General features: G+C 42.4%; 1 protein-coding gene across 1 annotated transcript in view; it reads left to right on the plus strand.

Moving 5' to 3' along the window:
• Positions 1–16,902, plus strand: part of PGGHG (protein-glucosylgalactosylhydroxylysine glucosidase) — a 270,873-nt gene extending 253,971 nt beyond the window's left edge. Inside the window, exon 15 of the mRNA XM_029582660.1 lies at positions 15,989–16,902. Coding sequence (XP_029438520.1) covers positions 15,989–16,044 — 56 coding nt within the window. The 3' untranslated portion in view covers positions 16,045–16,902. The remainder of the gene's footprint in view (positions 1–15,988) is intronic.
• The last annotated feature ends 1,124 nt before the right edge of the window (positions 16,903–18,026 follow it).

The following is an 18,026-nucleotide window of genomic DNA, read 5'->3' on the forward strand; positions in this document are numbered from 1 at the left end:
ACCCATTCTACACAATTATGCAGCCCACATGTCTCCCCCCTCCCCCCCCCACACTTAAACAGGGCGACAAGGAACCCAAAAATCAACATGATTACTGTGAGCTCTGGTAGAGTAAGACTGGTGATGCGGAAACACACATTCTCTCAAATGACACAAGTACAAATCTGTATCACATAAGTATAAAGTTCTGGTGAAAGAGATTGACGTGGTTTCTGAAAAGAAAGAAGAAATCCAATGCATACAGAAATTCCAAAATACAATCAATAACCAAAGAAAAAACTCATTGTGCTGGGTGATTCTGTCATCAGAGGCACTAATTTGGGAACTCTTCTAGAGGGAAACACTAAAGCTAAATGCCTTCCAGGATCATTGGCCAGCAGAAATGCTATTCAGATAGTCAAAATGATCCAAGTAGAAAGCAAATACTCTAAAGCTGATATTATCATCCATCTGGGAGCCAACGACCTTGCTAGTAACAGCATCCAAGCGGTACAGAGAGATTTCCAGTCTCTAGCGAAGCAGATTAGTCACATGGCGATAACCATTACCTTTTCAGAAGTGTTACCTGTTCATGGAAAGGGGAAGGAGCAGCTAAGCCATACTGATAACTTAAATGTATGGCTCAAATCCTGGTGTAAAGAAAAATGTTTTGGATATATTGGGGGCTGGGGCCGTGTATTCAACAGAAAAAAGCTTTTTGTCAAAGATGGCTTACATCTGTCTGTGGAGGGAAAAAGGATCCTAAGAGATAAATTCAAATCCTATATCATAAGGCATTCAAACTAGAGGGTGGGCAGTGGAGTGCCTCGGGGATCTGTACTTGGACTGGTGCTTTTCAATATATTTATAAATGATCTGGAAAGAAATACGACGAGTGAGGTTATCAAATTTGCAGATGATACAAAATTATTCAGAGTAGTTAAATCTCAAGCGGATTGTGATAAATTACAGGAGGACCTTGCAAGATTGGGCATCCATTTTCCAGATGAAATTTAATGTGGACAAGTGCAAGGTGTTGCATATAGGGAAAAATAACCCTTGCTGTAGTACACAATGTTAGGTTCCATATTAGGAGCTACCACCCAGGAAAAAGATCTAGGCATCATAGTGGATAATACTTTGAAATCATCGGCTCAGTGTGCTGCAGCAGTCAATAAAGCAAACAGAATGTTAGGAATTAATAGGAAGGGAATGGTTAATAAAATGGAAAATGAACTATTGCCTCTGTATCGCTCCATGGTGAGACCACACCTTGAATACTGTGTATAATTCTGGTCGCCGCATCTCAAAAAAGATATAGTTGTGATGGAGAAGGTACAGAGAAGGGCAACCAAAACGATTTTATTTATTTATTTATTTTTTAACTTTTATATACCGATATTCCTGTATAGGATACAAATCATACCGGTTTACAATGAACAAAATCTTGCCTGTGAGTATTACATGGAACACTTAACATTGAGTGAACTTTGAATAAATGACATTGAACAAAATGGGAGGCAACGGTTAACAAAGCATAAACATGTGGATAAAAGCGATATAATGACTTGGAGCTTGTCTGAAGAACTATGTAACATTACTCAGAAAGGTTAATAGATACTTAGCTAAAGCTTACTAAAATACAATACTTAATAGAAAAGGGGATGAAACAGCTCCCGTATGAGGAAAGGCTGAAGAGGTTAGGGCTGTTCAGCTTGGAGAAGAGACGGCTGAGGGGGGATCTGATAGAGGTCTTTAAGATCATGAGAGGTCTTGAACAAGTAGATGTGAATCAGTTATTTACACTTTCAGATAATAGAAGGACTAGGGGGCATCCATGAAGTTAGAAAATAACACATTTAAGACTAATCAGAGAAAATTCTTTTTCACTCAACGCACAATAAAGCTCTGGAATTTGTTGCCAGAGGATGTAGTTAGTGCAGTTAGTGTAGCTGGGTTCATAAAAGGTTTGGATACGTTTTTGGAGGAGAAGTCCATTAATGCCTATTAATCAAGTTGACTTAGGGAATAGCTACTGCTTTTAATTGCATCAGTAGCATGGAATATTCTTCGTGTTTGGGTACTTGCCAGGTTCTTGTGGCTTGGTTTGGCCTCTGTTGGAAACAGGATGCTGGGCTTGATGAACCCTTGGTCTGACCCAGCATGGCAATTTTTTATTGGTTAAGGATAGTAACTGCCACACCAGCAAGTTACTCCCATGCACTCTTTTCTTATTTCCATCCTCTAGCTTTTAGGGATCCACAGTGTTTATCCCATGCCCTTTTGAAATCTTTCACCATTTTTGTCTTCACCACCTCCTCTGGAAGGGCATTCCAGGCATCCACCATCCTCTCCTTGAAGAAATATTTCCTGATGTTGGTTCTGAGTTGTCTTCCCTGGAGTTCCATTATATGATCCCTAGTTCTACTGATTTCTTTCCAATGGAGAAGATTTGTCGATTGTGCTTCATTGAAACCTTTCAGGTATCTGAAGGTCTGTATCATATCTCCCCTGCACCTCCTCTCCTCCAGGGTATACATACTTAGATCATAGGTCATTTGATGGAGACCCCCACCACCACCACCACCATTTTCTCTGGACCGCCTTCTCTGGACTGCCTTCATCCTGTCTCTGTCCCTTTCTAGATACAGTCTCCAGGTGAGGCCTCACCAAGGACCTGTACAAGAGGATTATCACCTCCTTTTTCTTATTGGTTATTCCTCTCTATGTAGCCCAGCATTATTCTGGCTTTAGCTATTGCCTTGTCACATTGCTTCACCCTCTTCAGATTGCTAGACACTATCACCCCAAGGTCCCTCTCTTGCTCCGTGCACAACAGCTCTTCACCCCTTATCACATACAGCTCTTTTGCACTACCACACCCCAGATGCATGACACTGCACTTCTTGGCATTGAATCCCAGCTGCCATATCTTTGACCACTGTTCAAGCTTCCTTAAAGCACGTCTCATTCTCTCTATTCCTTCCACATGTTCACTCTTGCAGATTTTAGTATCATCCACAAATAGACAAACTTTACCTTCTATCCCTTCTGCAATGTCGCTCACAAAGATATTGAACAGGACCATTCCCAACACGAATCCTTGTGGCACTCCACTTAACACCATTCTCTCTTCAGTGGGTTCCATTTACCATCGCATGCTGTCTTCTATCCGTCAACCAGTTTGTAATCCACATCACCACCTTGGTGCTCACTCCCAAGCTTCTTATTTTATTCACCAAGCCTCTTATGCAGGACCATATCACAACTTTGCTGAAATCCAAGTAGATCACATCGAGTACTCTTCCTTGATCCAATTCTTTCATCACCCAATCAAAAAAATCAATCTGATTTGTCTGATAGGACTAGTGAATCCATGTTGCCTCGGGTCCAGCAATCCTCCTGACTGTAGATAGTTCACTATCCTTTTCATCAGCAGAGTCTCCATTTATTTTCTCACCACAGAGGTGAGGCTATCCAGCCTGTAGTTTCTAGCCTCCTCACTGCTCCCACTCTTGTGAAGCAAGACCACTACCACTCGTCTCCAATCACTTGGCATCACTCCCATTTCCAGGGATCTATTGAACAGGTCATGCAGCACATCTCTAAGCTCCCTCAGTATCCTGGGATGAACCTCATCCGGCCCCATGGTTTTATCTACTTTCAGTTTTCCTAGCTCTTCCCATACATTATCTTCTGTAAACAGAGTTTCGTCTACTCCACTCCCATCCACAGTCTTGCAAACTAGCGATGGTCCTTCTCCAGGGTCTTCTTTAGTGAGCACCAAGTATTTGTTTAATATTTCTGCCATTTCTTCATCTCTCTCCTCACATTGATCCTTGTCACCTTTCAATTTCACTATACCACTTTGGACCTTTCTCTGATATATCTGAAAAATATTTTGTCACCTTTGGCAATCTTTTCTTCCACCTGACGTTTTGCTTTCTTGGTTACTTTCTTTGTCTCCCTCAGTTTCACCAGATATTCTTCCTTGTGTTCCTCTTTTTGGGATTCTCTATATTTCTTGAACGCTGATCTTTTTGCTTTTATTTTTCCAGCTACATCCTTTGAAAACCAGATCGGTTCTTATTTCGCTTACTTTTGTTTACTTTTCTAACATATAGATTTGTTGCTTTTGTAGTTGCTTTCTTTAGTTTGGTCCACTGTTGTTCTACCTCTCCCATTTTCTCCCAGTCTTCTAGTTCTACCTCCAGGTATGTCACCAGTTCTACAAAGTCTGTATTTTTGAAATTTAAAACTCGGGTCTTTGTGTGACTTCTCTGTATCCTATTTGCAATATCAAACCATACCATATGATGATCCCTAGTGCTGAGGTGGGCACCCACCCAGACATTAGAGACATTATCCCCATGAGTGAGCACTAAGTCAAATATAACACTGTCCCTCATGGGTTCCAATTCCTTTTGTTTGAACAGAGCCCCTTTGAAAGGGTATCAACTATCTCTCTACTTCTGGTAAAATCTGCAGAAGAGATTCTCCAGTCTACGTCTGGCATATTAAAATCTCCAACAATCTTTCAACACTTCTCCCTCCTTTTCCACTTTATGGATGTCTTTGACCAGATTTATGTCTAGTTCTTCCATTTGAGTCGGATGTCTATAAACCACTCCAATAAAAATGGATGCACCATTATCTTTTTTTTTAGGACGGCCCATAATGCTTCTTCTATATCCCATATTCCTTGCAGTTCAGTTGCTTGGATATTGTTTTTGACAAAGAGCTACTCCTCCCCCTTTTCTGTCCACTCTGTGCTTCCTTAACAAGTTATAGCCTGGTATGTCCACACCCCAATCATGAGAATCCGTGAACCGTGTCTCCATAACAGCAACAATATCCAAGTCCGCTTCCACCATTTGGGCCTGCAGATCTGGGATTTTCTTGCTCAGACTACGAGCATTGTGGTCATAGCTTTCCAACTTATCTCCCTAGGGTTGCTGCTCTTTTAGTCATCTTTTCTGCTATTTTGAGCTGATTTTCATTGTTTTCTTCTCTCAATTCCTGTCTTGCTTGGGGGGTGACATGGCAGTTTTATTGGCCACCTCCTGCTACCCCCCGCCTTCTAGTTTAATGCCTCATAGTACATGCTCTGAATTTCTTACTTTGCAGCCTCTTTCCAGCCAAGGACAGTAGACCACCCTTACAGTATAACCTTTTACTGTTCCATACATGGCCCCATCCACCAATGTAACCAAATCCAATTGATTTACATCATGCTTTGAGTCAAACATTGAAATTATCTATATGGCAGAGCCTTTCCTTCCCCTTTCCATGAACAGGTAATACTTCTGAAAAGGCAATGGTCTTTGCCATATAACATTGATACTGGAGTCTCTACTTTCTTCTGTAATTGTGTTGATTATCTGGTTGGCACTTCTACTAGCTGAGGATCCTGGAAGGCTTTTAACTGTTGTGTCCCCATCAAAATTATTACCCAAATTGGTTCCTCTGATGACTGAGTCTCCCAGCAGAAGCAGCTTCCTTTTATGACTTTTGATAATGTTTAAGGGTTTCTGGGTACACAGGGTGACTACATCCCTTTCAGATATCACCTCGTTTTCTATTCCTGGAGCTTCTTTGTTATCCAATGCAGAAAAGGTATTATGTAAGAGTAGAGGTGGGGAGAGAGTTGGTGTCTTTTCATCACCGGCCTTATTCTGGCAGATCCCACTGTAATCCATTTTTTCCTGGGCTTCTGAATCCTGGATGTCTGACTTCTCTGTGGGAGTGGGGTTGGATATTCAAGATGCTGCACAGTTAGCGAAATTGGATGTTAAATAGTCACAAGTCTTGTTCTACTAGAGCCCACTTTGAACCATTTATCTATCGGTTTCTGAATTCTCTGTGGGAGCTGGGGAAGATAGTCTGGTTGGTGCCCGGGTGGGGAGGTTTTCTGAAACTTGAGCTACATAGCTACTTAATACAGATTAGCAATATCAATACCTAGAAAAATAGAGAAAGCATGCAAAAATAGAGAAAGCATGCAAAACAAAAATACAGATGAATAACACCAAGAAAGCAAACTATAATATGTCTAACTTAAAATGTTTCAACTTAACTGGCCACAAGTACAGGTGATTGATTTAAAAGACACCAAGAACATAATTGAAAAAACCTAGTCAAATTTAAAAAATTTTAATTTTAGGACATATCTACTCCTTAATCAGCTTTTAAAACTTTAGCAACTCAGTAAAATTAAGATGCAGACAAGTCCAGCAGTGAGTTGGGGACTATCCAATCTTTTGCACAGAGTGTATGATTATCTGCAGTTGAAAGATTGTATGTGTACACCTGGTGCAAAGATCTCCTGGCTCTCAGAGAACTAATCTAATCTCTGGAGGTCAGAATAGCAGACTTGGAGAAGCTGAGGCAGACAGAGAGTTATATAGAGGAGATCTTCAGGAATATAGTAGAACAGTCCCAACTTCATTCAAGCAAGCCTTGTGCTGCTTGGGAGGAGCAGGGACATCTGGCAGGAGACTATTACTTGGTGTGGCAGGAAGTGATGCACTCGCTAGGATCTACCTTTCAGGTGATGTTTTACTCTTGCACTGAGGGTGTGTCTCCAGGGCCATGTGCAAAAGTATAAAGCATCACCTGACAGGATGTGTCTCCAGGAGAAAGGAGTTAGAATGGCTGATGTAGAGAGTGATTTGATCATTAGGAATGTAGATAGCTGCTGGTGGGCATGAGGATTGTTTGGTAACTTGTTTGCCTGATGTGAAGGGTAATGAACCTCACATGCCACCGTTAAGATTTCAGAAAAGGCTGAGGAGAAGCCAATTGTTGTGATATATATATAAGTACCAGTGACGCAGGAAGGAGTAGGAGGGAGGTTTTGGAGGCTAAATTTAGGCCGTTAGGTAGGAAACTGAAATCCAGAACCTTCAGGGTTGTATTCTCAGAAATGCTCTCCGCTCCACATACAAGACTCCAGAGGCAGGCTGAGCTCCAGGTTATCAATATATGGATGAAATTATGGTGCTGGGAAGAATGTTTTAGATTTGTTAGGAACTGGGGAACATTCTGGATGTCACAGTTTCGCCTACTATGCTGTTTTCCTGTGCCAAGGTTCAGCTTGCTATGCAGTCTTCCCTCAGCAAGCGTTGCTCACTACCTTGCCAGATACTTCCTCACTGGTCACATCATGCCTCAGCCGCAGACCTCCTTAACCCAGCCTGCTCAATATCTCAGGGCCTCTTCATTGAGTCACCTTGGCTCTCTGAACTGTCTATCCTGTCTTGCCTTGTGGTCTACTCAGGCCTCCTGACTTGCCTTGTGGCTTATCTGGGCCTTCTGCTTGCTTAGCCTTGTGGCTTATCTGGGCCTTCTGCTTGCCTAGCCTTGTGGCCTCTGGGCCTTCTGCCTTGCCTAGCCTTGTGGCTTTTGGACCTCCTGCCTTGCCTTGCTCTGGGCCCAGCTAGGCTTTCTGGTCTTGCTCTGCAGCCTATCTAGCCTTGCTCTACAGCCTCTCTAGCCTTCCTACCTTGCTCTGTGCCCTTTTGGGCTTTTCTGTCTTACCTTATGGTCTCCAGGCCTACTAGGATTACCTTGCCCAGTCTCGTGCCCTCTGGGGATTTCGTGGTGCCTGTTGCCTGTCTAATCCAGTCCTTTTCCAGTCCTATCCTTGTCTGATCCTTGTCTAGTTCTGTCCTTTTCCAGTCCTTGCTCAGCCCAATCTAGTTTAGTCCCTTGTCTGTTTCCCAGACCTTGCCCTTGTCCTTTGCCTATATTCAGCCCCAGCTTGTGCTCTGTGTACAGCCTTCAGCCAGTACCAGTGTTCAGCTCACAGCCAGAACCTGTATCCAGCTTGCCTTGCCTTGTCCAGCCTGCCTTGCCTCGTCCAGCTAGCACCTAACCTCAGCACCCTAGCCTGTACCCAGCTTCCAGTCTGTGTCTTGATGATATATAGAAGACAAATCCTACCGGCCCCCAGAACCCAAGGGTTCAATCTGCAGGGGAGGGGGTTAGATAGACAGAAAACCAGCTCCAGTCCTGCCCTGAAGCCCTGTACTGCCTCTGTGAGGGTGCTCCCTGCCTCCAACCTACCAGTCCATGACACTGGGGAAGGGGGAGCCTACTCTGACAGGATGGGCTCCACCTTAACCAGAGTGAAACCAGGCTGCTGGCATTAACATTTAAAAAAGGAGAACAAGCTGTTTTTAAACTAGACCATAGGGGAAAGCCATCAGTTGCTCAGAAGTGCATGGTTTGGAGGGATGTATCTTCCAAAGGTACTTGCTAAATAGAGAAGTTAGAATATTCCAGTAGAGATTGTTATGTTTGAAGATTAAGTAGATCAAAGGATGTAGATAAGAACACCCAGATTGTGAATAACTCTAAACTGTCTGTCATTTACTAACAAGTAGGTTTGGAATACAAGGAAAAATGAAAGTACAAATACACATACTTTACAATGTTTTTGAATGCAAGAAGTCTGAACTGTAAGACTGATGAGTTAAAATGTATGGTATTATACAAAGATATAGACATTATAGGCATTTCAGAAACATGGAGGAAGGAGGATAATCAATGGGACACTATAATACCAGGGTATAAGTCATATCAACATGATATAGTAGATCAAATTGGTAGAAGGCTGCCACTATATGTAAGAGATTGCATAGAGTCAAGAATGATAAAATTCCTGCAGAAAACAAAATGCAGTGTAAATCCTTATGGATAGAAATGTCATATGAGACAGGTAAGAGCAATAGTTGTATACCACTAGCCACCTGGCCAAAATGATGGTGAAATGTTAGCTGAAATTAAAAAAACAAATAAATTTGGCAACACAATCATAATGGTAGATTTCAGTTACCCTGATTTTGACCGGATCAGTGTCTCATCGGGACATGGTACAGAAATTAAGATTCTAGATGCCATAAATGACTGCTTTAACCAATGAGAAGGGCAGGTATCTGGTATGAAGTGCTGTGGTGAAGTGCTAAGCAATAGCGATCTTAATGCAATCAAATTTGATATAATCACTGGATGAAAGACTGTTTGCATCGTCAGTCTCAGACGGCTTCAACCTCTGTGCCTCACCTTTCTCTCTGCTCTCCCTGCTAGCCTTGGGAAGATGGCTACTGCTGAGTCTGCATGCCATTCTCTCTGGGCATCTGCTCTGACTCCTTTCTCTCTAAAGACGTACCTGATGAACCCCAGCATATCATCGACCCGAAGAGAGTTATTCTGTCAGCTACACATCCGGTACCTCCGGGCAAGACCATTGTACCCTACAATCTAAGAAAGAAATTGTTAGCATGGGCTCACAACTCGAAACTGGCTGGACATCCTGGTCAACGAAGAACTCTGGCTAAGCTACAGAAGTACTACTGGTGGCCCACCATGAAGGAAGATACATTTGCATATGTAGCTTCTTGCTCCAATTGTGCCAGACAGAAACCTCTGCCCGGATGTCCTTGGGGCCTGCTTCATCCCTTGCCAGTACCAGATGAGTCCTGGACCCACATTGCTACAGACTTTATGGTAGACTTACTACTTTCTGGAGGCAACAATACCATCTGGGTTACAGTGGATCGATTCTCGAAGATGGCTCATTTCGTGGCTCTCCCTGGCTTGCCCTCAGCCATGGAGCTTGCAAAACTTTTCATCATCCACATCTTTCGCCTACACAACATGCCAAAATACATTGTCTCTGACAGAGGAGCTCAATTCACAGCAAAGTTCTGGAAAGCTTTGTGTAAGAAGTTCGACATCACACTTGACTTCACCTCTGCATACCATCCTCAGTCGAATGTCCAAACTGAGAGAATGAATGGAACACTCAAGCAGTTCCTGCGAACCTATGTTGGTTCATGTCAGAATGACTGGGCTGAACTGTTGCCCTGGGCTGAATTCGCTATCAACTCTCATCTAGCATCATCTACTAGATCAACACCATTTGAAGTGGTCTACAGATGACAACCCTTACCACCTTTACCAGTTCCACTTTCAGTGTCGTCCCCGGCAGCTCAATCTACTGCCAATGATATTCAACTACTCTGGAGAAAGACTAAAGAGATGCTCCAAAAAGCTGGACAAAGAGCAAGGAAAGGCTATGATGCTCACCATAACAAAGCTCCTGAATTTCAGCCTGGTGCCAAGGTCTGGCTGTCTACCAAACATCTGAGACTCAAGCTACCATCAGCTTGATTTGCTCCATGCTTTGTCGGACCCTTTCCCATCCTCCGACGATTGGGGACACTCACATATAGTCTGAAACTTCCTCCAGCAATGAAGATTCATAATGCGTTCCATGTCTCGCTACTGAAACTGCTTGTCCTTAGCGAGTTTTCCACCAAGACACCTGAACCTACTCATATTGATGCACAAGAAGACATTGAGTACAAGGCTGATGCTATCCTTGACATAATAAAGAGAGGCAGAGTTTGGGAATTCCTCCTGTCATGGGAGGGGTATGGACCTGAAGAAAACTCTTGGGAACCTTGGCTAATGTCATGGATAAAGAGATGCTTCGACAGTTCCACCGATCGCATCTTCGAAAACCAAGACCAGGTAGGGGGTCTGGAGGGGGCCCTTTGAAGGTGGTAAGGGTTGTCGTCTGTAGACCACTTCAAATGGTGTTGATCTAGTAGATGATGCTGGATGAGAGTTGATGGCGAATTCAGCCCAGGGCAACAGTTCAGCCCAGTCATTCTGACATGAACCAACATAGGCACAGAGGAACATAAGAACATAAGAAAATGCCATACTGGGTCAGACCAAGGGTCCATCAAGCCCAGCATCCTGTTTCCAACAGTGGCCAATCCAGGCCATAAGAACCTGGCAAGTACCCAAAAACTAAGTCTATTCCATGTAACCATTGCTAATGGCAGTGGCTATTCTCTAAGTGAACTTAATAGCAGGTAATGGACTTCTCCTCCAAGAACTTATCCAATCCTTTTTAAACACAGCTATACTAACTGCACGAACCACATTCTCTGGCAACAAATTCCAGAGTTTAATTGTGCGTTGAGTAAAAAAGAACTTTCTCCGATTAGTTTTAAATGTGCCCCATGCTAACTTCATGGAGTGTCCCCCAAGTCCTTCTACTATCCGAAAGAGTAAATAACCGATTCACATCTACCCGTTCTAGACCTCTCATGATTTTAAACACCTCTATCATATCCCCCCTCAGTCCGTCTCTTCTCCAAGCTGAAAAGTCCTAACCTCTTTAGTCTTTCCTCATAGGGGAGTTGTTCCATTCCCCTTATCATTTTGGTAGCCCTTCTCTGTACCTTCTCCATCGCAATTATATCTTTTTTGAGATGCGGCGACCAGAATTGTACACAGTATTCAAGGTGCGGTCTCACCATGGAGCGATACAGAGGCATTATGACATTTTCCGTTTATTCATCATTCCTTTTCTAATAATTCCCAACATTCTGTTTGCTTTTTTGAGTGCCGCAGCACACTGAACCGACGATTTCAATGTGTTATCCACTATGACACCTAGATCTCTTTCTTGGGTTGTAGCACCTAATATGGAACCCAACATCGTGTAATTATAGCATGGGTTATTTTTCCCTATATGCATCACCTTGCACTTATCCACATTAAATTTCATCTGCCATTTGGATGCCCAATTTTCCAGTCTCACAAGGTCTTCCTGCAATTTATCACAATCTGCTTGTGATTTAACTACTCTGCACAATTTTGTGTCATCTGCAAATTTGATTATCTCACTCGTCGTATTTCTTTCCAGATCATTTATAAATATATTGAACAGTAAGGGTCCCAATACAGATACCTGAGGCACTCCACTGTCCACTCCCTTCCACTAAGAAAAATTGCCCATTTAATCCTACTCTCTGATTCCTGTCTTTTAGCCAGTTTGCAATCCACGAAAGGACATCGCCACCTATCCCATGACTTTTTACTTTTCCTAGAAGCCTCTCATGAGGAACTTTGTCAAACGCCTTCAGAAAATCCAAGTATACTATATCTACCGGTTCACCTTTATCCACATGTTTATTAACTCCTTCAAAAAGTGAAGCAGATTTGTGAGGCAAGACTTGCCCTGGGTAAAGCCATGCTGACTTTGTTCCATTAAACCATGTCTTTCTATATGTTCTGTGATTTGATGTTTAGAACACTTTCCACTATTTTTCCTGGCACTGAAGTCAGGCTAACCGGTCTGTAGTTTCCGGATCGCCCCTGGAGCCCTTTTTAAATATTGGGGTTACATTTGCTATCCTCCAGTCTTCAGGTACAATGGATGATTTTAATGATAAGTTACAAATTTTTACTAATAGGTCTGAAATTTCATTTTTTAGTTCCTTCAGAACTCTGGGGTGTATACCATCCGGTCCAGGTGATTTACTTCTCTTCAGTTTGTCAATCAGGCCTACCACATCTTCTAGGTTCACCGTGATTTGATTCAGTCCATCTGAATCATTACCCATGAAAACCTTCTCCATTACGGGTACCTCCCCAACATCCTCTTCAGTAAACACCGAAGCAGAAATCATTTAATCTTTCCGCGATGGCCTTATCTTCTCTAAGTGCCCCTTTAACCCCTCGATCATCTAACGGTCCAACTGACTCCCTCACAGGCTTTCTGCTTCGGATATATTTAAAAAAGTTTTTACTGTGAGTTTTTGCCTCTACAGCCAACTTCTTTTCTAATTCTCTCTTAGCCTGTCTTATCAATGTCTTACATTTAACTTGCCAATGTTTATGCTTTATCCTATTTTTCTTCTGTTGGATCCTTCTTCCAATTTTTGAATGAAGATCTTTTGGCTAAAATAGCTTCTTTCACACCTCCCCTTTTAACCATGCCGGTAATCGTTTGCCTTCTTTCCACCTTTCTTAATGTGTGGAATACATCTGGACTGTGCTTCTAGAATGGTATTTTTTAACAATGACCACGCCTCTTGGACATTTTTTACTTTTGTAGCTGCTCCTTTCAGTTTTTTTCTAACAATTTTTTCTCATTTTATCAAAGTTAGATAAACTGTTTGAGTGTTCCATTCATTCTCTCAGTTTGGACATTCGACTGAGGATGGTATGCAGAGGTGAAGTCAAGTGTGATGTCGAACTTCTTACAAAAAGCTTTCCAGAACTTTGCTGTGAATTGAGCTCCTCTGTCAGAGACAATGTGTTTTGGCATGTTGTGTAGGCATGTTGCGTCCGTCGGTCTCAGACGGTTTCGACCTCTGTGCCTCACCTTTCTCTCTGCTCTCCCCGCTAGCCTTGGGAAGATGGCTACCGCCGCGTCTGCATGCCGCTCTCTCCACTGCCCCGGAACAGCAATGGCAAGGCTATCCGCCATGTTTCTCTTGAGGGCCTCCTAGGGTGCACGTGCACACGCCACCCACGTCTTTATCCATGTCATGGCGGGAACCTCGGGGGGCGTCCCCCTCGAGTGATGTCATGCCATCTGGGTATTTAGCCTGCCCTTCGTTTGCTAACAAATTGAGTTAGCAAGGATTGGACTCGTCCGGTCTAAGCTACTCTGATGCTTCCTTGCTGCCGCTGGAGGCTCTCTCTGCCCTTCGGGGTATTTCATCTAACCTGGGTACCCGCTCCTCAGGGGCCCTTTGCTTTCTTTCAGGTGCCTATCTGGGATCAGGTACTCGCTCCTCGAGAGCCTGCTCTCCCTGTCTTGGTACCTGCATTCCAACTACTGCCTGCTGGGATCTGCATCTATACAGCTACCAACTTAGTGAGTAATCTAACCTTGTCAGTCTGTCTCATCTACAGCTCAGCACTGAGAACCTGCATCTACTACCGAGAGCTGTTAACATCTATCATTGTGAGACGGGTCTCCTCTGCCGAGGGTCCCTGGACTGCTTCTACTGGATCACCTCAGTACTGCCACCTCTGGTGGTATCACTCAGCTGTATAATAAAAGACAATCTCTATGTTTGCATGTCCCGAGTCTAGCCTAGTACTGCAGTTCCTCATGGGGCTCCTCCCTGTGGGAGTGGCCATCACGGCAGTGCCCAAGAATCCACTCAAACACCTCAAAACCATAACAAAGACTTTAAGTAAAACATGTGCACTAGTATAAACTTTATAAAGGAGACTATGATAGAAAGTGTGCATGAGGTGTGAACATTGTTTAAATATACTGTTTTGGAAGCCCATGCATTAGAAAAGGTCAAAGTAAAACCAAACAACTGCCAGCATAGTTTAATGTTGAGGTAAAGAAGGCATCATTCAAAAAATGGAAAGCAGACCAAAATGATGAAACTAGGCAAGAGCATAAGCACTGGCAATTTAGAGGTAAAACAGTAGTTCAACAGGCCAAGAAAGACTTTGTGAAAAAGCTTCAGGTGAAGTAAAAACTAATAATAAAATATTTTTAAAAACATTCGAAACAGAATAACTGTAAGGGAGACATTTGGGCTGCTGGATGATCGAGGGGCAAAAGGGGTGCTCAGGGAGGACAAGGAAATAGTAGATAAACGGAATGAATTCTTTGCCTCGGTCTTTATGGAGGAAGATATTGGGAACATACTTGTACTTGAAACATTCTTTAATGGTGGAGATTCTGAGCAACCAAAACAAATATCTATGGCAATGGAGAATGTGATAGATCAGATTTTTATAAACTGCTTGGATAATTTGATTTTACAAGCAGGATATCAAGTCTAATAAATAATAATAAATAAGTAAATAATAATTAATAGATTGTCGGAACCAAATAGTATCCACCTCAGAGTTCTAAAACAACTAAATCATGAAATTGCTAACCTGTTACCAATAATCTGTGTAACCCATCATTTAAAACAGCCACGATTCCTGAAGGCTGGAAGGTAGTCAATGTGATGACAATTTTTAAAAAGGGCTTTGGGGGGTGACCAGCGATACTGTAGACCAGTGAGCCTGAAATTGTCATGGTTATGTTGGTTATGGCAGCACAGTTCTATTGGATAAAATAAACTGGACTTAAACCTGAAAACAACGAAAGAGGGACTATCATGGGCATGACTGTACTCTCCTAGAATTCTTGGCATTTTCAAGGGGTAGACGCATAACTATTGAAACTGGGCCTAGATTAATTGAACTACAGGTATGGACATTTTGGGAGAGAGATAGACACCTCCTTTTCAAGATAATGCCTGGGATGAGGGCAGCCAACAGAATACTCTGTAACTGAGACACAAGTGAGAGTACCTGAAGGCAGTCTGAGGCTTAAGTCTTCAGTGTAAAAGGGAACTAGTGACAGGTTCTGCAGAAATGAGAGTCTGAGCCAAGGTTTGTACTGGATAATACACCTGAGAAAACAGTAGAAGACAAGGAACCAGGAAGTCAAGTATAGACAAAGGTCTAGATCGGTGAGGAAACAAGAGCATAACAAGGGAGCAAGCAAGAATCCGGGTAGGTCAGAAATCAAGAACAGAGTAGCAGGAAGCAAGTTCCAAAAATCTGTTGTACTATTACTGAGCCAGTATAGCGGCAAGATTAAATACATTTATCAATCGGTACTGGCTCACTGCTGAACCAATGGGATTCCCCTCTTGGAGCAGGGCTAAGGTGCCTATGAGAGAGGATAAATTATTGCTAGATGTGCAAGAACCAGAGAGATTTATGGCTTAGTGGTCCATGTCTATTTTCTGATCCCAAAGACTGCTAATGCAAGACTCTTCAGACCTTACATTCCCTCTCCTCAGCCCCTGGCCTTATTTTTCTTTCCTTCCGGCAGATAAATAGTACTCCTGTTGATATGTTCACACAGGAATATTAGCAATCCTCTCAGTGCCAGTAGTGTAGCTCAAAGTCTCTTCCTGTTGGCATTATAAGAGCAAGATAGGGGGAGCTGGGTAACAGAGGCACAGGGCAGCAATGCCTACCGACATCATCCAGAAGTAGTTCATGTATGTCTCTCTTTCCTTTCTAAAGACTATGAAGTCATTTTATCGTATCTAAGAAATGCACAATGAATCTAAATGTTTGATGTCAGATGATATTAATAAATCTTTGTTCAATGATATGTTCTGAGAATATGGATGATTCTGTGCTCTCTGTATCTTTTCAGGGCATCCAGTCTTATTTCCCGCAGGCCCAGGCCAGATCCGGAGGACCACATCATGATTTGTGTTTTGAGTCTGGCTGTCCTGCTCCTTGGCCACTGACTGTAATGTTGCTCCTGTCATACTCCTGTCGTGGCCAACATTCCAGCCAGGACACGCCGCACAATGCCACAGCTCGCATTCCAACCAGGAGAACGTGCATCACACTGCAGCCAGTCTTTCAATAAGGCTATCGGAATCCCTTCACCCCAAAATCAACAGTCTGTATTTCCTTTCCCTTTTATTGAAGATTTTTTAGTTTTTCATCATATATAGAGAAAATTAATTCAAGTACATTCAGGGAGATCAACTTTCAAAAGTGTGCACGAGGTCCAAGGAGATTTATGCTAGTGTTTTATAAACTGTGTGGACCTGAAGTACATGTCTATGTTTCAGTATGCATTGTAATGCAGGAAAACTCATACTTTCTTTACCCATTTTATAAAAATACATGCATATATTTTACACGCATGTGAATTGTAACAATATCTGCATTAATAACCCAGAAATAAGCGTGAAGGCAGTGGCTAGCTAGCATTTTGTTGCTGCAGTTTGAATGACTTTTAACTAGATAGTTTGCTGGTTGCAGCCTTCATTTCTAGCAGTTAATGCATTGGAACTCACCAGCTATGAGAGCCTCATGTTTGATGTAGCTTGTCTATTTTATTTGTGTTCCACCTTTTGGTACTTCAAAGTGGATTACGTTCAGTTACTGTAGGTATTTCTCTGTTCACAAAGAGGTGCACAATAACAGCCCCATACATGAGCTATGTGGGAGCTACATGAATCTTAAATAGCCTGGAAGGGTGCACATACAGAAGAAGGGGCATGGGCATGGGCATTCCAGGACAGCAGAACTCCACATTTTCCGCAGCTGACACATGTACCACAGCTCCTTTGGGGGGGGGGGGGGGTGGAGAGAGAAAGAGACTCTGTATAAGGCTCAGTCTAATACTCTATATGGGCCATTGTAAGGGGGCACTTAGATTCGGGGTGGGTTTTCAGGAGGTGGGTTGGGGTTAGGGGGGTGATGTTACAGACACATTCAGAGATATCCATTGTAAAATTGACATCAGTAAATAATTTTTGACCATATAAGTGATGAAAATTCTAACAAGAGGAGTTGATTTGTATACTGCAGTGTCTGCTAGCTGCATTGTAAAAATCAACTCCTTTTCATCACTTATAAGGTTAGGTTATAAAATAGCATGTATTTTTGTGCTCAGTAAGATATGCACGTTTATGGGCGCATGTGCGGCCCTTTTAAAATTTACCCAAGAGTACTTACAATCTTAGGGGGGAGTAATTTTAAAAGGAGTTACACATATAAATATAACTACTATTATAGAAATTTTCAAAAGCCATTTACCAGCTTAACGTGTACTTACACAGGTAAATCCTATGGACAATTCAATGGCTTTTTTGACTGCCGCAGCACACTGTACCGACGATTTCAATGTGTTATCCACTATGATGCCTAGATCTCTTTCTTGGGTTGTAGCACCTAATATGGAACCCAACATTGTGTAATTATAGCATGGGTTATTTTTCCCTATATGCATCACCTTGCACTTATCCACATTAAATTTCATCTGCCATTTGGATGCCCAATTTTCCAGTCTCACAAGGTCTTCCTGCAATTTATCACAATCTGCTTGTGATCTAACTACTCTGAACAATTTTGTGTCATCTGCAAATTTGATTATCTCACTCGTCGTATTTCTTTCCAGATCATTTATAAATATATTGAAAAGTAAGGGTCCCAATACAGATCCCTGAGGCACTCCACTGTTCACTCCCTTCAACTGAGAAAATTGTCCATTTAAATAAATAAATAAAATAAATAATAGGCGCTTGTCTAAAAATGTTCGCCTATGAGCCAGATAGGAAATGATGTCCCCACATATAACTGCTTTCGCAGTGTACCAAAACAGTACAGGGTCATCTGTGTGTGCACTGTTAAGATGTGAATAATCATTCCATTTAGCACGGAGGTATTCAAGA

The sequence above is a fragment of the Rhinatrema bivittatum genome, chromosome 17, assembly GCF_901001135.1.
Source record: "Rhinatrema bivittatum chromosome 17, aRhiBiv1.1, whole genome shotgun sequence".
In the NCBI taxonomy this organism is placed as follows: domain Eukaryota; kingdom Metazoa; phylum Chordata; class Amphibia; order Gymnophiona; family Rhinatrematidae; genus Rhinatrema; species Rhinatrema bivittatum.